The 23,307-nt window shown below is 42.7% G+C and overlaps 1 protein-coding gene across 4 annotated transcripts in view; it reads left to right on the top strand.

Annotated features, from left to right (window-relative positions):
• EEF1AKMT2 (EEF1A lysine methyltransferase 2) overlaps window positions 1–23,307 on the top strand; it is a 47,719-nt gene that overhangs the window by 544 nt on the left and 23,868 nt on the right. For 3 of the 4 annotated variants that reach the window (XM_025395982.1, XM_025395981.1, XM_025395983.1), the window contains exons 2-4: window positions 1,061–1,126; window positions 1,940–2,054; window positions 19,715–19,822. In XM_025395982.1, coding sequence (XP_025251767.1) covers window positions 1,061–1,126; window positions 1,940–2,054; window positions 19,715–19,822 — 289 coding nt within the window. Of the gene's footprint in view, window positions 1–1,060; window positions 1,127–1,939; window positions 2,059–19,714; window positions 19,823–23,307 lie in introns of all 4 variants that reach the window. The other variant, XM_025395984.1, reaches the window with a different exon arrangement.

The raw sequence follows: 23,307 nt of genomic DNA, 5'->3' as shown, positions 1-23,307 counted from the left end.
GAATAGAGCTGGTCGGCGAGAGTGAGAGACCGAGGGAGAAGTGCTGGGCCTGGGAGCTGAAAAGGCTAAGGGTAGGAGGGGAGGGATGTGGGAGCTAGAAGTGGGGTGGGAATAGCGGATGGCCCGAGGCGGGAGCGAGGAAGAGAGTGGGGGATCATGGGGTGAGAGAAAACGATCTGACGTAAAACAGACGCTCAGGAATTATTAAATGAATTAATGTGGGTGGATCAACGACTGCAGGGAACGGCTGGGGAGAGGTAAATTGGCGGGATGAGAGGGAGCAGGGATTCTAGAGAATCATTGTAGGAAAAGACAAGGCAAATGAAAAGGATCCGGAGGACCGGGTGCGGTGGCTCACGCCTGTAGTCCTAGCACTTTGAGAGGCGAGGCGGGCGGATCACGAGGTCAGGAGATCGAGACTAGCCATGACCAACATGGTGAAACCCCGTCTCTACTAAAAATGCAAAAATAAGCCGGGGTGGTGGCGCACGCCTGTAGTCCCAGCTACTCGGGAGGCTGAGGCAGGAGAATCGCTTGAACACGGGAGGCGGAGGTTGCAGTGAGCGGAGATCGCGCCACTGCGCTCCAGCCTGGTGACAGAGCGAGACTCCGTCCCAAAAAAGAAAGAAAAGCGTTCAGAGAAAATTTAAACGGAGGGCTAGAAGACTGGAATAGGCAGAGACAAATAGCACGGGAAAGAGACTGTGTGCCTGCACGCTTGAGACCAGATGTGCTTGTTTCATCAAGTTTTGAACTTGGGTCAGGGACTTAGGGATACGTGGACAAATGTCTGTGTTTTTTTAGGCTCAAACTTATTGTTGTGCGTCAGATACTGTCCTAAATGTTTTACATGTACAGTATAAATGTATTCTGCTTGCCCAGGTATTTCATTCTTTTAACTCAAGGGTGTAAAAAGATTGAACTATGTGTACTTATTAATAACACTAGTGATGTTTTAAACCTCTGTCATAAATAGCTCTGTAATGTATTAGAAACATACATTTAATTCATAATACAGTTTAATTCTAAAGTTTCGCTTTGCATTTCATTGTTTACATAGTTGGGATGCTGTCTATGAGAGAGAACTGCAAACTTTCCGAGAATTTGGAGATACAGGTGAAATCTGGTGAGTTAGGAAAAGAATCAAGTTATAATCTAGAAGATTGTATGTATATGTGTGTGTTTAAACAAATATGTATATATTCAAGTGCTTATACACAAAGAAAGCCTAAAAATCCTGGGACCCCTGGATTAAGTCTGGCTTTAGTGGATAGGTTTAAAGTATGTCTCTTCTTTTATTATTTTTTATTTTTTACTTTTTTTTTTTTTTTTTTTTTTTTAAGAGAGGTGGGGTATCATTCTGTCATCCAGGCTGGAGTACAGTGGCATGATCATCATAGCTCACTACAACCTGCACCTCCTGGGCCCAAGTGATCTTCCCGCCACAGCCTCCTGGGTAGCTGGGACTATAACTGTGTGCCACCATGCTCAGCAAATTTTCTTTTTTGTAGAGACAGGGTCTCACTGTGTTACCCAGGCTGTCTCAGACTCCTGGCCTCAAGCAGTCCTCCCACTGTGGCCTTCCAAAATGTTGGGAGAATGGGTGTGAGTCCTCTTTTAAAATCTCACATTTACATTTGATGACAACATTTCACCCTGTAATTGTCCTTTTTCAATAAACAATAAAATTTTGAGCCACCAACACATACAAGTGTTAATGTTGATACAGAGAAATGTTAGTAACATACTGACCTTGTCTATTCTGTTGTATTCCTGGAGGTGGTTTCTTCTAAATTACAGTAGAGACAAAGCTTAAGCAGTCACAGATGTTTTCACTTTCAAATAAGAGTTTGAGCATATGGTATAAATAGCTTAAATGGAATGTAGTGGTGACTTTTGCTCTGTACCCCTCAGTTATTTGACTGATTCTCTCTAACAGGTTTGGAGAAGAGAGTATGAACCGACTAATAAGGTGGATGCAGAAACACAAGATTCCATTGGATGCTTCAGTGCTTGATATTGGAACTGGAAATGGTGTTTTCCTGGTTGAACTTGTTGGTACTTTTAGTATTTGTTCGTTAGAGACAAATTTTAAAATGAAAATTTTTAAAAGCCCTGCAATTGTGGATATTAACCATGTAAATATAAAACAGTAAAGCAGTCATACTTTGAGAAGTCACATAGTACAAAAGGGAGGCTACATGGATTGTGAGAGAACCTAGGCAATCTCAGTCCTAGTCTTGACCCTTCTGGCTATAGCCTTATTCTTGAGCAAGCCACTTAATTTTTCTAGGCTTCAGTTCTTCCCTAAGGGTTGTAACTAGGTGATTGCTATTGGTTTCTTGTAGCTCAAAACTCTGGAAATATATATATATACACACACATACATATATACATACACACACACACATATATATAAATATGACCTTCTGGCATTCCAGTAGGACATACATATCTTAGGTGAGCATATGGTTTGAAAAGCGCATTTTGTCCATGGAACTGTGTTTTGGTAAACATTCCACTGCTAGCTAAACCATCACTGTTGTATGCCTGTAGTGTGCTCTTGCTATGCTGTGTGCTATGGAGGAATTATAAGACTTAGGTTTCATCCTAGATAGTTTTACAGTCTTAATTAGTACAGAAATAAACATAAGAGTGAAATTTGTTGAGTAACCACCACATGCCAAGCTTCATGTTTGTCATTGGCAACATGAAAATTTAGACTTTGTGCTTGAATTGTTTACATTACAGTAGAGTATGGACTGACACAGACAATTGTGCTATCACTTGATGCATGCAGTAATACACTGAATATAGAAAAGAGGGTGATTAATTTTGGAGTGGAAGGATAGGGAAGCATCTTGGAGGAGTTAATATCCAAGTTGGGTGGAAATTTCAAGGACAGTATGGTGACCTAGTGGAGTGTAAAGAGGGAGAAAATATCAACTAATGGAAATATTATCTAAAGGCATGAAGGCTGAAGCAGTATTTTATGTTCTGGGCCTGTAAATAATTTGACAAATTGAAATACAAAGTATCCGGTGGCTCAAGCCTGTAATCCCAGCACTTTGGGAGGCCGAGACGGGCGGATCACGAGGTCAGGAGATCGAGACCATCCTGGCTAACACGGTGAAACCCCGTCTCTACTAAAAAAAATACAAAAAACTAGCCGGGCGAGGTGGCGGGCGCCTGTAGTCCCAGCTACTCGGGAGGCTGAGGCAGGAGAATGGCGTGAACCCGGGAGGCGGAGCTTGCAGTGAGCTGAGATCCGGCCACTGCACTCCAGCCTGGGCGACAGAGCGAGACTCCGTCTCAAAAAAAAAAAAAAAAAGAAATACAAAGTATCTGTGGGGATGGACAGACATGAGGATTAAGTTAAAGATAGGAACCATATTATGCTTTGCCATGTTTAAGAGCTTCAATTTTGCATTTAGGCTATGGGGAATTGTTAAAGTGTTTTTAGTAGTGGAATATGATTAGAAATACTTGAAATAACCCTTTTTGAAACATTGAGATATAGTATGTGTACATTAAAATGCACAAATCAGAAGTGTACAGCTAAGTGAATTATCAGAAAGTGAATACATCCACGTTAACAATCACCTGGTCAAGATGTAAAATATTACAGAACTCTAGAAATTCCCCTTGAACTGCCTACCAATTGTTGCTCTGTCCTTCCTTTTTTTTTTTTTCAGGAAGGGTCTCACTTTGTCACCCAGGTAGGAGTGCACTGGTGTGATCATGGCGCATTGTAGCCTTAACCCCTCAGGCTCAAGTGATCCTGTCTCCTCATTTTTTGATTTTTTTTGTAGAGACAAGGTCTCACTCTGTTGCCCAGGCTGGCCCTCCTTCCTTTTTAAAAGTAACCACTATCTACCAGTCATGAACCAAAGATGAGTTTTAACATCAGATTAATTTACCTGTTTTCATTTATACATTTGAAGGTATAAATGAAACTCTTTTTTTTTTTTTTTTTTTTTTGAGGCGGAGTCTTCACTCTGTCCCCCAGGCTGGAGTGCAGTGGCACCATCTCGGCTCACTGCAAGCTCCGCCTCCCGGGTTCGCGCCATTCTCCTGCCTCAGCCTCCCGAGTAGCTGGGACTACAGGCGCCCGCCACCGTGCCCGGCTAATTTTTTTTGTATTTTAGTAGAGACGGGGTTTCACCTTGTTAGCCAGGATGGTCTCGATCTCCTGACCTCGTGATCCGCCCGCCTCGGCCTCCCAAAGTGCAGGGATTACAGGCGTGAGCCACCGCGCCCGGCTAAATGAAACTCTTTAGGATGTGCTATTTCTGGTGTCTTTCAGGTTTTTTTTTTTTTTTTTTTTTTTGAGACGGAGTTTTGGCTGTTATCACCCAGGCTGGAGTGCAGCGGCACGATCTTGGTTCACGGCAACCTTCACCAGCTGGGTTCAAGCAGTTCTTATGCCTCAGCCTCCTGAGTACCTTGGATTACAGGCACACGCCATTATGTCTGGCTATGTAGTTCATTTTTATTGCTGTATAAGATTCCTTTGTGTCCAGGCACGGTGGCTCATGCCTGTTATGCAAGCACTTTGGGAGGCTGAGGCAGGTGGATCACGAGGTCAGGAGATTGAGACCATCCTGGCTAACACGGTGAAACCCCGTATCTACTAAAAATACAAAAAATTAACTGGGAGTGGTGGCGGGCACCTGTTTTCCCAGCTACTCGGGAGGCTGAGACAGGAGAATGGTGTGAACCCGGGAGGCAGAGTTTGCAGTGAGCAGAGATCAGCCTGGGCAACAGAGTGAGACTCCATCTCAAAAAAAAAAAAAAAGATTCCTTTGTACAATGATATCAGTTTCATTTATTCTTTGTTTACTTACATAGGTTCTTTTGAGTTTTAAAAGTTTACTGGTAGAGGCTAATGATTTATCCTTCAAGATTAATAGCCTATAGATTGTTTTCTTTCTTTTTTTTTTTGAGATGGAGTTTCACTCTGTAGCCCAGGCTGGAGTGCAGTGGTGCCATCTTGACTCACTGCCACCTCTGCCTCCTGGGTTCAAGCAATTCTCCTGCCTCTCAGCCTCCCAAGTAGCTGGGACTACAGGCTCATACCACCATGTCTGGCTAATTTTTTTGTATTTTTAGTAGAGACAGGGTTTCACCCTGTTAGGCTGGTCTTGAACTCCTGACCTCAAGTGATCTACCCGCCCTGGCCTCCCAGAGTGCTAGGATTACAGGTATGAGCCACCGTGCCTGGCCAGTTTGTAGATTCTTTTAGGCTTTCTTCACTTATGTACACTATGAATAGTGGTAATTTTATTTTTTTCTTCCCAATCCTTTATAAATTTTCCTCTTATTACATTGTTTAGGACCTGCAGTAGAATGTTGAAAAGAAGTGGTGATAGAAGACATCGTTCTTTTCCCTTTTCAGAAAATGCTTTCAATATTTCAGTCTTAGGTGTGATGTTAGCTGTTTGTTTTGTAGATAACTCCATATCAGATTAAAGAAGCTATTCCTGCTTTGCTAAGAGAGGGGTGTGTGTGTGTGTGTGTGTGTGTGTGTGTGTATGTGTATGTGTATGTATGTATGTGTGTTTCTTGTTTTTTTTTTTTTGAGACGGAGTCTCACTCTGTCACCCAGGCTGGAGTGCAGTGGTACAGTCTTGGCTCACTGCAAGTTCCACCTCCCAGGTTCAAGTGATTCTCGTGCCTCAGCCTCCCCAGTAGCTGGGATTACAGGTGTGCACCACCACACCCAGCTAATTTTTTGTATTTTTAGTTGAAATGGGATTTCGTCATGTTACCTAGGCTGGTCTCGAACTCCTGAGCTCAGGTGATCTGCCCGCCTTGGCCTCCCAAAGTGCTAGGATTACAGGTGTGAGCCACCACACCTGGCTGGTTTCTTTTTTTTTTTTTTTTTTTTTAATTTGGAGACGGAACCTCACTCTGTCTCCTGGGCTGGAGTGCTGTGGTGTGATCATAACTCCCTGCAGCCTTGAACACTTAGGCTCAAGCAATTCTCCTGCCTTGGCTTCCCAAGTAGGTGGGATTACAGGCACCCAACACCACACTTGGCTGTGTGTGTGTTTCTTATGAATCTTATTGTTTGTCAAATGTTTTTCCTGTTATCAAGATAATCAAGTAATTTTTCTCTTATAGTCTATTAATGTTGATAAATTATGTTGGCCCATTTTCAAATGTTAAGTGTATTTCTGGAATAAACCAAACTTATATATGCCACTAGATTCAGTTTAATATTTTGTTTAGGATTTTTGCAGCTCTCTCCTGTTGGAGATTGTCCTGTAATTTTCTTCTGATGCTATTGTCAAGTTCTGTTGTCAGGTTATGCTGGTATCATTAGTTGAAATTCTATTTTTTGAAATTTTAAGAATGGTGTTACTCGCTGGGCGCGGTGGCTCACGCCTGTAATCTCAGCACTTTGGGAGGCTGAGGTGGGTGGATCATGAGATCAGGAGATCAAGACCATCCTGGCTAGCACAGTGAAACCCTGTCTCTACTAAAAATACATAAAATTAGCCGGGCGTGGTGGCAGGCGCCTGTAGTCCCAGCTACTCCGGAGACTGAGGCAGGAGAATGGCTTGAAGCCGGGAGGCCGAGCTTGCAGTGAGCCGAGATCGTACCACTGCACTCCAGCCTGGGCGACAGAGCGAGACTCCGTCTCAAAAAAAAAAAAAAAAAAGTGTTACTTCTTCCTTCAATGTTTGTTGGAATTCACTGGTGAAACCACCTAGATGAAGGGTCGTTTTTGGGAAGTCTTTTTCTTTTTTGAGGTGAATTTTTCTTTTCCTTTTCTTTTTCTTTTTTGAGACAGAATCTTGCTCTGTCACCCAGGCTGGAGTGCAGTGGTGCCATCTTGGCTGACTACAGCCTCTGCCTTCTGGGTTCAAGCGATTTTCCTGCCTTAGCCTCCTGAGTAGCTGGGATTGCAGGCATATACCATGCCTGGCTAATTTTTGTATTTTTAGTAGAGATGGGGTTCTGCCATGTTGGCCAGCTGTTCTCAAACTCCTGACCTCAGGTGATCCATCTGCCTGCCTTGGCCTCCTGGAGTGCTAGTATTACAGGTATGAGCCACTCTGCCTGGCCTGAACTTCTTAATTGAAGTGTAGTTTATGTAGAAAGGTGAGCATAAGTGGTACAAAATGAACCCCTTGGGTTATTCACCAATGCTACTAAAAAAAAATAAGACATTTCTAGTACCATAGAAGCCTCCTTGTGGCCCCTCCCACTCCTTCCCTTCTAAAGGTGACCACTGCTGTCACTTCTATCATCAGATAGGCTGTTTTTGGTATTAACTGTAGTAGCTTCTTACGGTTTTAATTTGCATTTCTCTAATGAGTAATGATGTTGAGCACCTTTTCATGTGCTTATTTGCCACCTGTATATCTTTTTTTTTTTTTTTGAGACAGAGTCTCGCTCCATTGCCCAGGTTGGAGTGCAGTGGGATGATCTTGGCTCACTGCAACCTCCACCTCCCGGGTTCAAGTGATTCTCGTGCTTTAGCCTCCTAAGTAGCTGGGATTACGTACGCCAGCACGTTCGGCTAATTTTTTTGTATTTTTAGTAGACACAGGTTTTACCATGTTGGCTAGGCTGGTCTCGAACTCCTGACCTCAGGTGATCTACCCACCTTGGCCTCTCAAAATGCTGGGATTACAAGTGTAAGCCACTATGCCCGGCCTGTTTATCTTCTTTTTTTTTTTGAAACGGAGTCTTGCTCTGTCGTCCAGGCTGGAGTGCAGTGGCGGGATCTCGGCTCACTGCAAGCTCCGCCTCCCGGGTTCACGCCATTCTCCTGCCTCAGCCTCCGGAGTAGCTGGGACTACAGGCGCCCGCCACCTCGCCCGGCTAGTTTTTTGTATTTTTTAGTAGAGATGGGGTTTCACCGTGTTAGCCAGGATGGTCTCGATCTCGATCAAGACGGATGATCCACCCGTCTTGGCCTCCCAAAGTGCTGGGATTACAGGCTTGAGCCACCACGCCCGGCCTGTTTATCTTCTTTAGTAAAATGTCTGTTCAGATCTTTTGCCCATTTTTAAATTGGGTTGTTTACTTACTAAGTTTTGACAATTTTTTTTTTTTTTTTTTGAGACGGAGTCTCGCTGTGCTCCCAGGCTGGAGTGCAGTGGCGTGATCTCGGCTCACTGCAAGCTCCGCCTCCCGGGTTCACGCCATTCTCCCGCCTCAGCCTCCCAAGTAGCTGAGACTACAGGCGCCCGCCACCACGCCCGGCTAGTTTTTTGTATTTTTAGTAGAGACGGGGTTTCACCATGTTAGCCAGGATAGTCTCGATCTCCTGACCTCGTGATCCGCCCGTCTCGGCCTCCCAAAGTGCTGGGATTACAGGCTTGAGCCACCGCGCCCGGCCGTTTTGACAATTTTTAATGTGTTCTGGATATAAGTTCTTCACCAGGTACAGGATTTGCATGTGTTTTCTTCTATTCTTTGGCTTATCTTTTCTTTCGCTTAACAGTATCTTCTAAAGAGCAGAAGTTCTTAATTTTGATGAAGTCCAATTAATTTTTTCCTTTTTTGGATCCTGCTTTTGTTGTCTAAGGACATTTAAGGACTCTGCCTAACCCAGAGTCACTTAGAACTCCTGTGTTTTTGTTTAAAGTTTTAACATTTTACTTTTTACATTCTTTTTTTTTTTTGAGATGGAGTCTTGCTGTGTCACCCAGGCTCAAGTACAGTGGCATGACCTCGGCTCACTGCAACCTCCACCTCCTTGGTTCAAGCGATTCTTCTGCCTCAGCCTCCAGAGTAGCTGGGACTACAGGAGCACACCACCATGCCCATCTAATTTTTGTATTTTTAGTAGAGATAGGGTTTCACCACGATGGCCAGGATGGTCTAAAACTCCTAATCTCGTGATCTACCCACCTCGGCCTCCCAAAGTGCTGGGAGTACAGGGGTGAGCCACCGTGCCCAGCCTACCTTTTACATTTAGACCTTTTTTTTTTTTTTTAAGATGCAATCTTGCTCTGTCTCCCAGGCTGGAGAGCAGTGGCCTTTGGGGTTCAAGGAATTCTCCTGCCTCAGCCTCCTGAGTAGCTGAGATTATAGGTATGTGCCACCATGCCTTGCTAATTTTTATATTTTTAGTAGAGACAGTGTTTCACCGTGTTGTCCCTACCTGGCCTATTTTTATGTTTTTAATTTCATTGAGTTCTGTTCTTTTTTTTTCTTCTTGAATTTACTTTGTTCCTTTTTTTACCTTGTTAAGGTGGAAGCTTAGGTTATTGATTTGAGACTTTTCTAATGAAATTATTTAATGCTATGAATGCTATGAATTTATCAGTAAGCACTGCTGCATCCCACAAATTTTGATATATTGTATTTAAAAAAAATTGTTCTATACCTCACCTGGATTGTTTTTTAAATTGTTGATTTGTTGTATTTTTATTCATTCCAAAATGTTTTCTAATTTTTCTAATTTTGTTTTCTTTTATTCATGAGTTATTTAGAAATTTGTTTAATTTCCATGTTTTGGGGATTTTTCTGTTATGTTTTTGGTACAGATTTATAGTCTAATTCGGTTATAGTCAGATAACATGCCTTGTATGATTTGTATGATTTCAATCCTTTCAAATTTGTTAAGGTTTGTTTTATGACCTAAGATACAGTGTGTCTTGGTGAATGCTTCATGTGAGCTTGAAAAATGTATGTATCGCCAGGTATGGTGGCTCATGCCTGTAATCCCAGCATTTTGGGAGAACGAGGTGGGCAGATCCTGAGGTCGGGAGTTCAAGACCAGCCTGACCAACATGGAGAAACCACGTCTCTGCTAAAAATACAAAATTAGCTGGGCGTGTTGGTGCATGCCTGTAATCCCAGCTACTCAGGAGGCTGAAGCAGGAGAATCACTTGAACCTGGGAGGCAGAGGTTGTAGTGAGCCGAGATCGCGCCATTGCACTCCAGCTTGGGCAACTAGAGTGAAACTCTGTCTCAAAAAAAAAAAAAAAAAAAGTAAAAAAATTTAGCCAGGTTTGGTTGGTGGCAAGTGCATCCGTAGTCCTGGCTACTTAGGAGACTGGAGTGGGAGGATCATCTGAGCCTGGGGAGGTCGAGGCTGCAGTGAGCAATGATTATGCCACTGCACTCCAGCCTAGGTGACAGACCTTGTCTCCAAAAACAAAAAAGGAAAATTCATGTGTAAGTTTCTGTGTGTACATATGTTTTCACTTCTCTTGGGTGAAATTTCACTTAAGAGGGAAATTGTTGGGTCATACGCCAGTTAAGCATACTCTAAGTTTAACCTTTTAAGGAACTGCTAGACCATTTTCCACAGTGGCTGCACAATTTTAAATTTCCATCAGCAATACATGAGAGTTTAAATTCCTCCATATTCTTGGCCGGGCACAATGGCTTATGCCTGCAATCCCAGCACTTTGGGAGGCCAAGGCCAGTGAATCACTTGAGGTCAGCAGTTCGAGAACAGCCTGGCCATCATGGTGAAACCCTGTCTCTACCAAAAAATAGAAAAATTAGCCAGATGTGGTGGTGTGTGCCTGAGTAGTCACAGCTACTCAGGAGGCTGAGGTGGGAGAATTGCTTGAACCTGGAAGGTGGAGGTTGCAGCGAGCCAAGATGGCACCACTGCACTCCAGCCTGGGAGACAGAGTGAGACTCTGTCTCAAAAAAAAAAAAATTTTTTTTTCTCTATATTCTCACCAATACTTTTTATTATCTATCTTTTAAATTATAGCCATCCTAGTGGACTTGATGTTCAACCCCTTTTTGTTTAGTTTTTACATGTTATATCATTTTCCATCGTTATACTTTTAACTTATTACTTTTTTTTTTTTTTTTTTTTGAGACGGAGTCTTGCTCTGTCGCCCAGGCTGGAGTGCAGTGGCCGGATCTCAGCTCACTGCAAGCTCCGCCTCCTGGGTTCACGCCATTCTCCTGCCTCAGCCTCCCGAGTAGCTGGGACTACAGGCGCCCGCCACCTCGCCCGGCTAGTTTTTTTGTATTTTTTAGTAGAGACGGGGTTTCACTGTGTTAGCCAGGATGGTCTTGATTTCCTGACCTCGTGATCCGCCCGTCTCGGCCTCCCAAAGTGCTGGGATTACAGGCTTGAGCCACCGCGCCCGGCCAACTTATTATATTTGAAGTGAGTTTCTTGTAGCCAGCATATAGTTGGTACTTATTTTTATCCTAACAATCTCTAACCTTTAACTGGTGTATTTAGAACATTTATGTTTAATGTGATTATTGGTGTGTTTGGATTTAGGTCTGCATTTTATTGTTTTCTCTTTTTTACCTGTTTTTCTTTTTTTTTTTGAGACAGAGTTTCACTCTTGTTGCCCAGGCTGGAGTGCAGTGGGGGGATCTCGGCTCACTGCAACCTCCACCTCCAGGGTTCAAGCGATTCTCCTGCCTCAGCCTCCTGAGTAGCTGGGATTACAGGTACCCACAACCATGCACAGCTAATTTTTGTATTTTTAGTAGAGATGGGGTTTCGCCCTGTTGTCCAGGCTGGTCTTGAACTCTTGACCTCAGGTGATGCGCCCTCCCCTTGGCCTCCCTTTGTGCTAGGATTACAGGCTTGAGCCACTGCGCCCAGCCTAACCTCTGTTTTTTATTCTTCTCTTTTTCCTTTCCTGCTGGTATTGGCTTATTTGAACATTTGTGAATATTTCAATTTAATTTATGTGTGTCTTCTTGAATGTATATCTTTGCATATGCCTGTTTTAGTGGTTGCTTTAAGCAGTTGACTGTGTCTTTTGATACGGCTTTTCTAGTGTTTCCTGTGTGGATTACAATATATATAGTTGTCAAAATCTCCTTGGAATCAGTATTTTACCACTATAAGTGGAATGTGAAAACCTTATTATGTTGGGTTCTTGATCTTTCCCCTTTATGTTGTAGTTGCCTTTAATATTACCTTTATGTTGAAAATTCCCTTAGATAATATTATGATGTTTTTCAAGCATTTTAAGGAATGCACTAGGCTAAAAATATTTAATTATATTCACCTAGATACTTATTTCACCTTTGTATTCTGGATCTTCTGAGCTTTTTTGTTTTCTTTCTGTCTGAGAAACTCTTCCTGGAAATTATTTTAGAGAGAGTTTTCTCGCAATAAATTTTTTTAGTTTTCCTTTACCTGAGAATAGCTTTATTTCTCCTTCATTCCTAAGTTGTTTTTTTTTTTTTTCCTGAATATAGAATCTTTTCTTTTCTTTTCTTTTCTTTTTTTGAGACACAGTCTCACTCTGTCACCCAGGCTGGAGTGCAGTGGCACAATCTCAGCTCACTGCAACCTTCACCTCCTGGGTTCAAGCGATTTTTCTGCCTCAGCCTCCTGAGTAGCTGGGATTATAGGTGTCTACCACCACGCCCAGCAAATTTTTGTGTTTTTAGTAGAGATGAGGTTTCACTATGTTGGCCAGGTTGGTCTTGAATTCCTGATCTCAGATGATCTGCCTGCCTTGGCCTTCCAAAGTGCTGGAATAACAAGCGTGAGCCACCACAGCCAGCCTGAATATAGAATTCTGAGCTAGCCGTTTATTTCAGTACTTTAAAAATGTTACGGGCCGGGTGCAGTGGCTCACGCCTGTAATCCCAGCACTTTGGGAGGCCGAGGCGGGCAGATCATGAGGTCGGGAGGTCGAGACCATCCTGGCCAACATGGTGGAACCCCATCTCAACTAAAATACAAAAAATTAGCCGGGTGTGGTGGCACATGCCTGTAGTCCCAGCTACTCAGGAGGCTGAGGCAGGGGAATAGCTTGAACCTGGGAGGCGGGGGTTGCAGTGAGCCAAGATCGCGCCACTGCATTCCAGCTTGGCGACAGAGCAAGATTCTGTCTCAAAAAATAAGTTATGTCACTTGTTTCTGACTTCCATGTTTTCTCATGAGGAATCTGCAGTCATTTGAATTTTTGTTTTCCTATGAATGTGTCCTTTTTCTGAATACTTTTAAGATTTTTTTTTTCTTTGTCTTTTGTTTTTTGCAGTTTGCTTATGATATGTGCTGCCGCTTGGGTTTCTTTGGCTTATCCCATTTGTTGTTCACTGAACTTTTTGCATCTGTAAGCTTATGCCTTTTGCCAGATTTGCGATATTTCTAGCTTTTGTTTTTTCTATTTTTTTTCCTGTATTGCTGTTTTTCTCCTTTCCTTTTGGGAGTCTGTACACATGAAATGTCAATTTTTCTATTGCTCCACAGGTCCCTGAATCTCTGTTCAATTTTTTTTTTTTTTTTGTTGAGACAGAGTCTCGCTCTGTTGCCTAGCTGGAATGCAGTGGCCGGATCTCAGCTCACTGGAAGCTCCGCCTCCCGGGTTCACGCCATTCTCCTGTCTCAGCCTCCCGAGTAGCTGGGACTACAGGCGCCCGCCACCTCCCGGCTAGTTTTTTGTATTTTTTTTAGTAGATACGGGGTTTCACCGTGTTAGCCAGGATGGTCTCGATCTCCTGACCTCGTGATCCGCCCATCTCGGCCTCCCAAAGTGCTGGGATTACAGGCTTGAGCCACCGCGCCTGGCCTCTGTTCAATTTTTTAAAAGTCATTTTTGTCTTTATCGGCCAAGTGTTATATTTTTATTGATCTGTCTTCAGGTTCACTGACTTTTTTCTCTGTCACCTTCATTTTGCTATTAAGTCCACACATTGCAATTGGTTGGTATGTTTTAATTTTTTTCTGCATTATTTCTTTATTTACCATTATGATTTATTTTTTGTAGAAGGTAGTTCATTTGTCCAAATGGTTTTTCACAATGAATTTTCTAATTGCATCTCTGTAGTATTTAACATGTGTTCTGCCCCTTGTCTTGTCTCTAGGTTGGACATTAGATCTAAATTAAGGGTCAGCAAACCACAGTCTGTGGGTCAGATCTGGACTTCCCTTGTTTTTATAAATATTTGTTGGAATAAAACCATATTTATTCATTTGCATATTGTCTATGGCAGCTTAATTGATGCATTGGTAGAGTTGACTGGTTATAACAGAGACTGTATGGCTGGCAAAGCCTAAAATATTTATTCTGTTTCTTTATAGAAAACGGTTGCTGGCTGGGCGTGGTGGCTCACACCTGTAATCCCAGCACTTTGGGAGGCCAAGGTGGAAGGTTTGCTTGAGCCCAAGAGTTTGAGACCAGCCTGGGCAACATGGTGAAACCCTGTGTCTACTAAAGACACAGAAAAATAGCCAGGTGTGGAGATGTGTGCTGGTAGTTCCAGTTACTCAGGAGGCTGAGGTGGGAGAATCGCTTGAGCCTGGGGAGCAGTGAGCCATGATCACGCCATTGCATTCCAGTTTGGGTGACAGAAGGAAACCCTGTTTCCATAAAAGAAAAGATTGCTGACCCTGGACTGAGAGATTTTTTTTTTTTTTTTTTGAGACGGAGTCTCGCTCTGTCGCCCAGGCTGGAGTGCAGTGGCCGGATCTCAGCTCACTGCAAGCTCCACCTCCCGGGTTCATGCCATTCTCCGGCCTCAGCCTCCCAAGTAGCTGGGACTATAGGCGCCCACCACCTTGCCCGGCTAGTTTTTTTTTTTGCATTTTTTAGTAGAGACAGGGTTTCACCGTGTTTAGCCAGGATGGTCTCCATCTCCTGACCTCGTGATCCACCCGTCTCGGCCTTCCAAAGTGCTGGGATTACAGGCTTGAGCCACCGTGCCCGGCCGAGAGATTTTTTATTAGATTTATTTTTTTGGCAAGTAAACTTATTAGGTGTTGGTGTATATTTGCATATGTGGCGTAGAACATTTGGTTATCTTTTTGTTATATTAACAGCCATTGAAGACCGTTTCTTATAAGTACTACTTTTTCATTGATCAGCTACATTTTTGATGGCTACTTTTCCTACATTTTTGATGAATGTTTTTGCTATATCCTTTTAGGTTACTATTTTTCTTTTACTATCTTCTGGCTTCCATTCTTTATCACTTATTGTTAGCCGTGAGCCTTATTGTTGTCCTTTTAAAGGTCATCTGTCTCCTTGTATCCCGCATCCCTACTCCCTGTATGTTTTTGAGATTTTTTTTGTTTTTCTTGTTTTTCTTTTTGGGACGGAGTCTTGCGTCATTGCCTGGCCTGGAGCGCCATGCACCATCTCTGCTCACTGCAGCCTCTGCCTCCGAGGTTCAAGTGATTCTCCTTGAGTAGCTGGGATTATAGGCATGTGCCACCATACCTGGTTAATTTTTGTCTTTTTAGTAGAGACAGGGTTTCACCATGTTGGCCAGGCTGGTCTCGAACTCCTGAGCTTAGGTGATCCGCCAGCCTTGGCCTCCCAAAGTGCTGGGATTACAGGCATGAGCCACCACGCCCGGCTGATTTTTCTGTTCTTTTCATCAGATACACTATAATGTGCCTAGGTGGAGTTTTTTTTGCTTTCATCTGCCTTGAATTTATAGTGTTTCTTGAATCTGAGGCTTGGGTCCTTTGTCACTATTGAAATATTCTTAGCCATATGCCATTTTTTCTTCTGCCCTGTTCTCATTTCCTTTCCTCTCAGATTCCGCATATGGATTGTATATATATATATTTGTGTGTGTATGTGTTTGTGTATGGACTGTGTATTAAAATTGTAGGAGCTCACTATAACCTCCACCTCCCGGGTTCCTGCCTCAGCTTCCCGAGTAGCTGAGATTACAGGCACCCGCCACCACGCCCAGCTAATTTTGTGTTTTTAGTAGAGATGGGGTTTTACCATGTTGGCCAGGCTGGTCTTGAACCCCAGTGGATATAGAGGGTTGTGTGTGTGTATGTATGTATAGTCATACACCACATAACAATGTTTCAGTTGACAGTGTACCAGATATACAATGGTGGTCCCATAAGGTTATAATATCGTGTTTTTACCTTTTCTATGTATAGATATCTTTAGGGCTGGGCACAGTGGCTCACACCTGTAATCCCAGCACTTTGGGAGTCCAAGGCAGGTGGATAACTTGAGCCCAGAAGTTCAAGACCATCTTGGGCAACATGGTGAAACCCTGTCTCTACAAAAAAAACAAAAACAAAAACAAGAAACCAAAAATTAACCAGGCGTGGTGGTGGCATGAGCCTATCCAACTACTTGAGAGGCTGAGGTGGGAGGATTGATTGAGCCAGGGGGCAAGGCTGCAGTAAGCCATGATTATCCTGCTGCACTCCAGCCTGAGTTAACAAGACTGAGACCCTGTCTCAAAAAAAAAAAAAAATCTTTAGATACACAAATACCATTATGCTGCAGTTGCCTCCAGTATTCGGTACAGGAAAATACTATACAGGTGTGTAGCCTAGGAGTAATAAGCCATACCATGTAGCCTAAGTGTGCAGTAGGCTCCACCATTTACGTTTGTGTAAGTACACTCCATGATGACACATAACTGTGTGTGTGTACATGTTACATCTTATATTCTGTGCTATATTCTGTCTTTTTTTTTTTTTGAGTCAGAGTTTCACTGTTGTTGCCCAGGTTAGAGTGCAATGGCATGATCTTGACTCACTATAACCTCCACCTCCTGAGTTCAAGCGATTCTCCTGCCTCATCCTCGTGAGTAGCTGGAATTACAGGTGCCCACGACCATGCCTGGCTAATTTTTGTATTTTTAGGAAAGACGGGGTTTCACCATGTTGGCCAGGCTGGTCTCGAACTCCTGACCTCAGGTGATCCACCTGCCTTGGCCTCCCAAAGTGATAGGATTACAAGCGTGAGCCACCACGCTCAGCCCATATTGTGTCTTTGATATTCTTTCCTGTTTTTAATTTTCCATTCTTTCGTCATTCTGTGTATGACAGGGATATTTTCTCTGACTGTTCTTTGCTAATTTTTTAAAAATTTTTTGCTATGTCTCATCTGCTATCAAGCCCACCCGTGAATTTCCTAATTATTGTGTTTTTCAATTATGTTATTTAGTGTTTCTTTGTTTTATTTTTTATTTTTTATTTTTTATTATTATTATTATTTTTGAGACAAAAGTCTTGCTCTGTTGCCCAGGCTGGAGTGCAGTGGCATGATCTTGGCTCACTGCAAACTCCGCCTCCTGGGTTCAAGTGATTCTCCTGCCTCAGCCTCCTGAGTAGCTGGGATTACAGGCAGCTGCTACCACGCCTGGCTAATTCTTGTGTTTTTAGTAGAGATGGGGTTTCACCATGTTGGCCAGGCTGGTCTTGAACTCCTGACCTCAGGTGCTACGCCTGCCTCAGCCTCCCAAAGTGCTAGGATTACAGTCGTGAGCCACCGCGTCTGGCCTTGTTTGTTTCTCTGTTGTAGTTCTCAGTTCTCTGCTAGAATTCTCTTACTTGTCATTGTCATTTCTGTCAGTTGTTTTAAAATTTTTTTCTGATAATTCATTTATTTGGGTCTCCTGTCGGGTCTGTTTCTAAAGTCAATTTCTCCCCTTGGGTTTGGTTGTTTCCTTGAATGTCTGCTCATTTTTGGGTGCCGGAAATTGAATGTGAAAGACATTGGAGATAGTTTGAGGCCCTGAGTGATATCTCTAGAAACCTAAAACATCTATTTGTGATTTTTATAAGTTGTACTAGAAGATTAAACAGGCATGGGAGAAGAAGGAACCGGTAGGCCGAGGTGGGCGGATTACAAGGTCAGGGGGTCAAGACCATCCTGGCTAACATGGTGAAACCCCATCTCTACTGAAAATACAAAAACAAAATTAGCTGGGCGTGGTGGTGGGTGCCTGTAGTCCCAGCTAAGTGGGAGGCTGAGGAGGGAGAATGGTGTGAACCCGGGAGGCAGAGCTTTCAGTGAGCCGAGATCATGCTACCGCACTCCAGCCTGGGCGACAGAGCAAGACTCTGTCTCAAAAAAAAAAAAAAAAAAAATGAAAGAACCAGTAAGAATCAGTTAATAGACTCATCCTGGATTCTAGGTCTCCCAGAGAAGGAGTTAAAGGAAATAGAGAGAAAATAAGATCTGAAGGAATAAGGAGGGATACAGCTAAAAGGGTAGAAGGTTGGCATCAAAAAAGAGAATATTAGAACTTTAGATTAAAAACAAAAATAAAGGGAGCAATCTACCTGTAGAAAATAATTGGTATACTTGTTTCTTGAGTTTAGATTAGGAATCAGTTACTTAGGGTTAAAAAGACTTGGTAGGTCTTCATGGATTTGATGTGGCAGTGGGTTAAGTTTTTTTTTTTTTTTTTTTGAGTTTCGCTCTTATCACCCAGGCTGGAGTGCAATGGCGCAATCTTGGCTCACCGCAACCTCCACCTCCCAGGTTCAAGCGATTCTCCTGTCTCAGCCTCCCAAGTAGCTGGGAATACAGGTGTGTGCCACCACATCTGGCTAATTTTTATATATTTAGTAGAGATGGGGTTTCTTCATGTTGGTCAGGCTGGTCTTGAACTCCTGACCTCAGGTGATCCACCTGCTTCAGCCTCCCAAAGTACTGGGATTACAGGCGTGAGCCACTGCGCCCAGCCAGTAAGTTAAGTTTTAAACGAAGTAATCATTTAGTAAATGGTGAAGAGGAGGAAGGGAATTTCAGGCTACACTGTACTTTGTAACTTACTTTAAAATCTTTTTCTGATAATTCATTTATTTGGGTCTCCTGTCGGGTCTGTTTCTAAAGTCAATTTCTCCCCTTGGGTTTGGTTGTTTCCTTGAATGTCTGCTCATTTTTGGGTGCCAGAAATTGAATGTGAAAGACACTGGAGATAGTTTGAGGCCCTGAGTGATATCTCTAGAAACCTAAAACATCTATTTGTGATTTTTATAAGTTGTACTAGAAGAATAAACAACTGACAGAAAGTTTTTCATGTTTCTTTTGAAATTATTTTTAGTCTCATTGGTCTAAAAATGTTCATCATTGTTAGGGGGTGTGTAAAAACCAGAAGCTTCCATGCTTTTGCCACAGACACTACACAGCCTAGATGGATTAATGGCTAGTAAACACCAAAACTCTCAAGTCCAATGAGTTAAAGAAACTTCTTGGGGATACTGATACCTGCCCACCCTACCACATAGTTTTTTTTTTTTTATTTTGGAGACCGAGTCTCGCTCGTTGCCCAGCTGGAGTGCAGTGGCACGATCTCGGCTCACTGCAAGCTCCGCCTCCCGGGTTCACACACCATTCTCCTGCCTCAGCCTCCCGAGTAGCTGGGACTACAGGCGCCCACCACCATGCCCAACCCTGTTAAGTCAGGATGGTCTCCATCTCCTTACCTCGTGATCTGCCTGCCTCGGCCTCCCAAAGTGCTGGGATTACAGGCGTGAGCCACTGCGCCTGGCCACCTCTCAGGTTTTTTGTAAAGATCTAGTGGGATGTATGAAATACTTTTAAAGATGAAAAAGTAATATACAAATGTAGGGTGGTTAAAAATCACTGTATAATTACACTGAAGGGAAAATTTAAAAATTGATAGCTTATTATATTTGCTTTGATTTTATTCATATAATTTAATTGGGTTAAGTAAAATTTATGACAAATTTATGTGTGAATTGGAAATTATCAGTATCAAAAGTTAATGTTACCTTTTTTTGACTGAGGGCTTATACATATATTTTCATTATTTTTGAGAACATGAATTTCCTTTTGAAAAAGAGATAAAATATTATGAAAACAAAGGCGTTGTCATAGCATATGAACTTACAGTTTTTATTTAGAGTCTACAATAAAATTTAAGCATTATGAATTATTGGATTATATGTCATTTTCTCTACAACAAAAATAAGACAACCCCAGTCCTAAAGGAATATTATAATTCATAAAACATTATATTAAAATTTTATACTAAAGTATAAAATTATTTCTCTCTGTCTAGGCAAAATTTGGTTTCTCTGATATTACTGGAATTGATTACTCTCCTTCTGCAATTCAGCTTTCTGGAAGTGTTATAGAAAAAGAAGGTTTATCTAACATTAAGTTAAAGGTAATATTATTTATATTACTATCCTATTTATAATAGAGGTTAAATGTTTCTAGAACATATTAATTGACAAGTTTTAAACTCACGTAAATTAGGGATCAATCATAAATAATACAAATTGAAACATTTTTAAATAGCTATATTAAAAATTTAGTTGGTTTGGGGAAATTATTTTTTCTTTTGTATGTTTGTTCATAAACTACTGCTCCTGATGTTTGCAAATACACATAATACTTAACTATGGATTAACCAGATCAAAAGGGTTTTTTTTGAGACTGAGTCTCGCTTTGTCACCTAGGCTAGAGTGCAGTGGGGCCATCTCGGCTCACTGCAAGCTCCACCTCCTGGGTTCACGCCATTCTCCTGCCTCAGCCTCCTGAGTAGCTGGGATTATAAGCGCCTGCCACCACGCCCGGCTATATTTTTAGTAGAGACAGGGTTTCACCGTATTAGCCAGGATGGTCTCAATCTCCTGACCTCGTAATCCGCCTGCCTCGGCCTCCCAAAGTGCTGGGATTTATAGGCGTGAGCCTCCACGCCTGGCTGATCAAAAGGTTTTAAATGCGTCAAGTAGTAACGTCACCAAACATCATTTACTTTATTTTTGTGTCCTATAATCTGTGAGATGATGATTCCTAAATTTATATTTCTAGTCCAGGCCTCTCTTCTGAGCTCTAGAGTTATAGACAGGCATGCCCCATGTTTTTGGCTTCCCAAATGGTATGTTTTTTGACAAATCAAAGGTTTGTGGCAAGCCCATTGAGCCCATCTGTTGACATCGTTTTTCCAACAGCATGTTCTCACTTTGTATCTCTGTGTCACATTTTGGTAATTGTTGTAATATTTCAGAACTTTTCATTATTATTTTGTCTGTTATGGTGATTCATGATCAATGATCTTTGATATTACTATTGTAATTGTTTTGGCGTGTTGTGAACTGTGCCCATGTAAGATGGTGAACTTAATTGATGAATGTTGTATGTTCTGATTGCTCTACCTACTGGCTGGTCTCCCGCTGTCTCTCCTTCCCTCCCTCCCCCTCAAGCCTCCTTCTTTCTTGGAACACAGCAATATTGAAATTAGGCCAATTAAAAACCCTATAGTGGAATGGGCGCGGTGGCTAACGACTGTAATCCCAACACTTTAGGAGGCTGAGGTGGGCGGATCACTTTGAGGTCAGGAGTTTGGGACTAGCCCGGCCAACATGGTGAAACTGTGTCTCCACCAAAAATACAAAAAATAGCCAGGCGTGGTGGTGGGTGCCTGTAGTCCCACCTGCACTCCAGCCTGGACAGCAGAGGGAGACTCTGTTTTTAAAAATAAAACAGAGGCAGAAGGATCGCCTGAACTGGGAGGTGGAGGTTGCAGTGAGTTAACATTGTGCCACTGCATTCTACCCTGGGTGACAGAGGGAGACTGCATCTCAAAAAAGAAAAAGAAAAAAACAAATACAAAAAATAAACAACCCCCACCTCAACACAGTGGCCTGTAAGTGTTTAATTGAAAGGTAGAGTCACACATCTCTCACTTTAAATCAAAAGCTAGAAATGATTAAGCTTAGTGAGGAAGACGTGTTGAAAGCTGAGATAGGCCAAAAGCTAGGCCTCTTGTGACAAAATTTAGTCAAGTTGTGAATGCAAAATAAAATTTCTTTAAGGAAGTTAAAAGTGGTATTCCAGTGAACACATGAATGATGAGAAAGTCAAACAGCCTTATTGCTGATACGGAGAAAGTTTTAGTGGTCCAGATAGAACATCAAACCAGCCACAGCATTCTCTCAAGCCAACGCCTAATCCAGAGCAAGGCCTTGACTCTTTTCAATTCTGTGAAGGCTGAGAGAGGTGAAGAAGCTGCAGAAGAAAAGTTTGAAGCTAGCAGTAGTTAGTTCATGAGATTTAAGAAAAGAAGCCATCTTGACTGGGCATGGTGGCTCATGCCTGTAATCCCAGCACTTTGGGAGGCCGAGGCGAGAGGATCACCTGAAGCCAGGAGTTTAAGACCAGCCTGGCTGACATACTGAAACATTGTCTCTACTAAAAATACAGAAAGTTAACCGGGCATGGTGGTGGGTGCCTGTAATCCCAGCTACTTGGGAGGCTGAGGTAGGAGAATTGCTTGAACCTGGGAAGCGGAGGTTGCAGTGAGCCAAGATCGTGCCACTGCACTCCAGCCGGGGCAACAGAGCGGGTTTCCATCTCAAAAAAAAAAAAAAAAAAAGAGAAAAGCCATCTCCATGACATAAAAGTGCAAGATAAAGCACTAAGTACTGATGTAGAAGGTGTAGCAAGTTAGCTAGCAAATAACCAGTGAAGCTGGCTAAACAGCACACAGATTTTCAATGGAGATGAAATAGCCTAATATTGGAAGAAGATGCCATGTAGGAATTCCATAGCTAGAGAGGAGAAGTCAGTGCCTGTCTTTAAAGCTTCAAAGGAGAGGCCGACATTATTGTTAGAAGGGGCTAATGCAGCTGATGACTTTAAGTTGAAGCCAAAGCCCATTTCCCATTCTGAAAATCCTAGGGCCCATAAGAATTATGCTAAATATTCTTTGCATGAGCTGTATAAATGGAACAACAAAGCCTGTATAACGGCACATCTGTTTACAGTATGGTTTACTGAATATTTTAAGCCCATTTTTGAGACCTACTGTCCCAAAAGAAAAAGACTCAAAGTATTACCGTTCATTGACAATGCATGAATTCACCCAAGAACTCTGATGGAGATATATATGACGATTAATCTTGTTTTTTTTTTTTTTTTGAGATGGAGTCTCGCCCTATCACCCAGGCTGGAGTGTAGGGGCGCAATATCAGCTCATTGCAAGCTCTGCCTCCCAGGTTCATGCCATTCTCTTGCCTCAGCCTCCCAAGTAGCTGGGACTACAGGCACCTGCCACCACACCTGGCTAATTTTTTGTATTTTTAGTAGAGATGGGGTTTCACCGAGTTAGCCGGGATGGTCTCGATCTCCTGACCTCGTGATCTGCCTGCCTCAGCCTCCCAAAGTGCTGGGATTACAGGTGTGAGCCACTGTGCCTGTCCTGTTTTAAGGTTTTAAAGAATTAAGCAAAATGAAAACATAAACAAAAACACCCCTGATGGGCTGGTGTGGTTGCTCACGCCTGTAATCCCAGCATTTTGGGAGGCCGAGGCAGGTGGATCTCGAGGTCAGGAGAGCAAGACCATCCTGGCTAACCCGGTGAAACCTCGACTGTACTAAAAATACAAAAAATTAGCCGGGTGTGCTGGCAGGCGCCTGTAGTCTCAGCCACTTGGGAGGCTGAGGCAGGAGAATGGCGTGAACCCAGGAGGCAGAGCTTGCAGTGAGCTGAGATCGAGCCACTGCATTCCAGCCTGGGCGACACAGTGAGACTCCGTCTCAAAAAAAAAGAAAGAGAAAGCCTTCTGGAAATGATTCACCATTCTACATGTCATTAAGAACATTTATTTTGTAATTTTATAATTCATGGGAGGTCAGAATATCAAC

This window comes from Theropithecus gelada, chromosome 9 (assembly GCF_003255815.1).
Source record: "Theropithecus gelada isolate Dixy chromosome 9, Tgel_1.0, whole genome shotgun sequence".
Taxonomy (NCBI): domain Eukaryota; kingdom Metazoa; phylum Chordata; class Mammalia; order Primates; family Cercopithecidae; genus Theropithecus; species Theropithecus gelada.
This window is presented reverse-complemented; position numbering and strand designations above follow the sequence as displayed.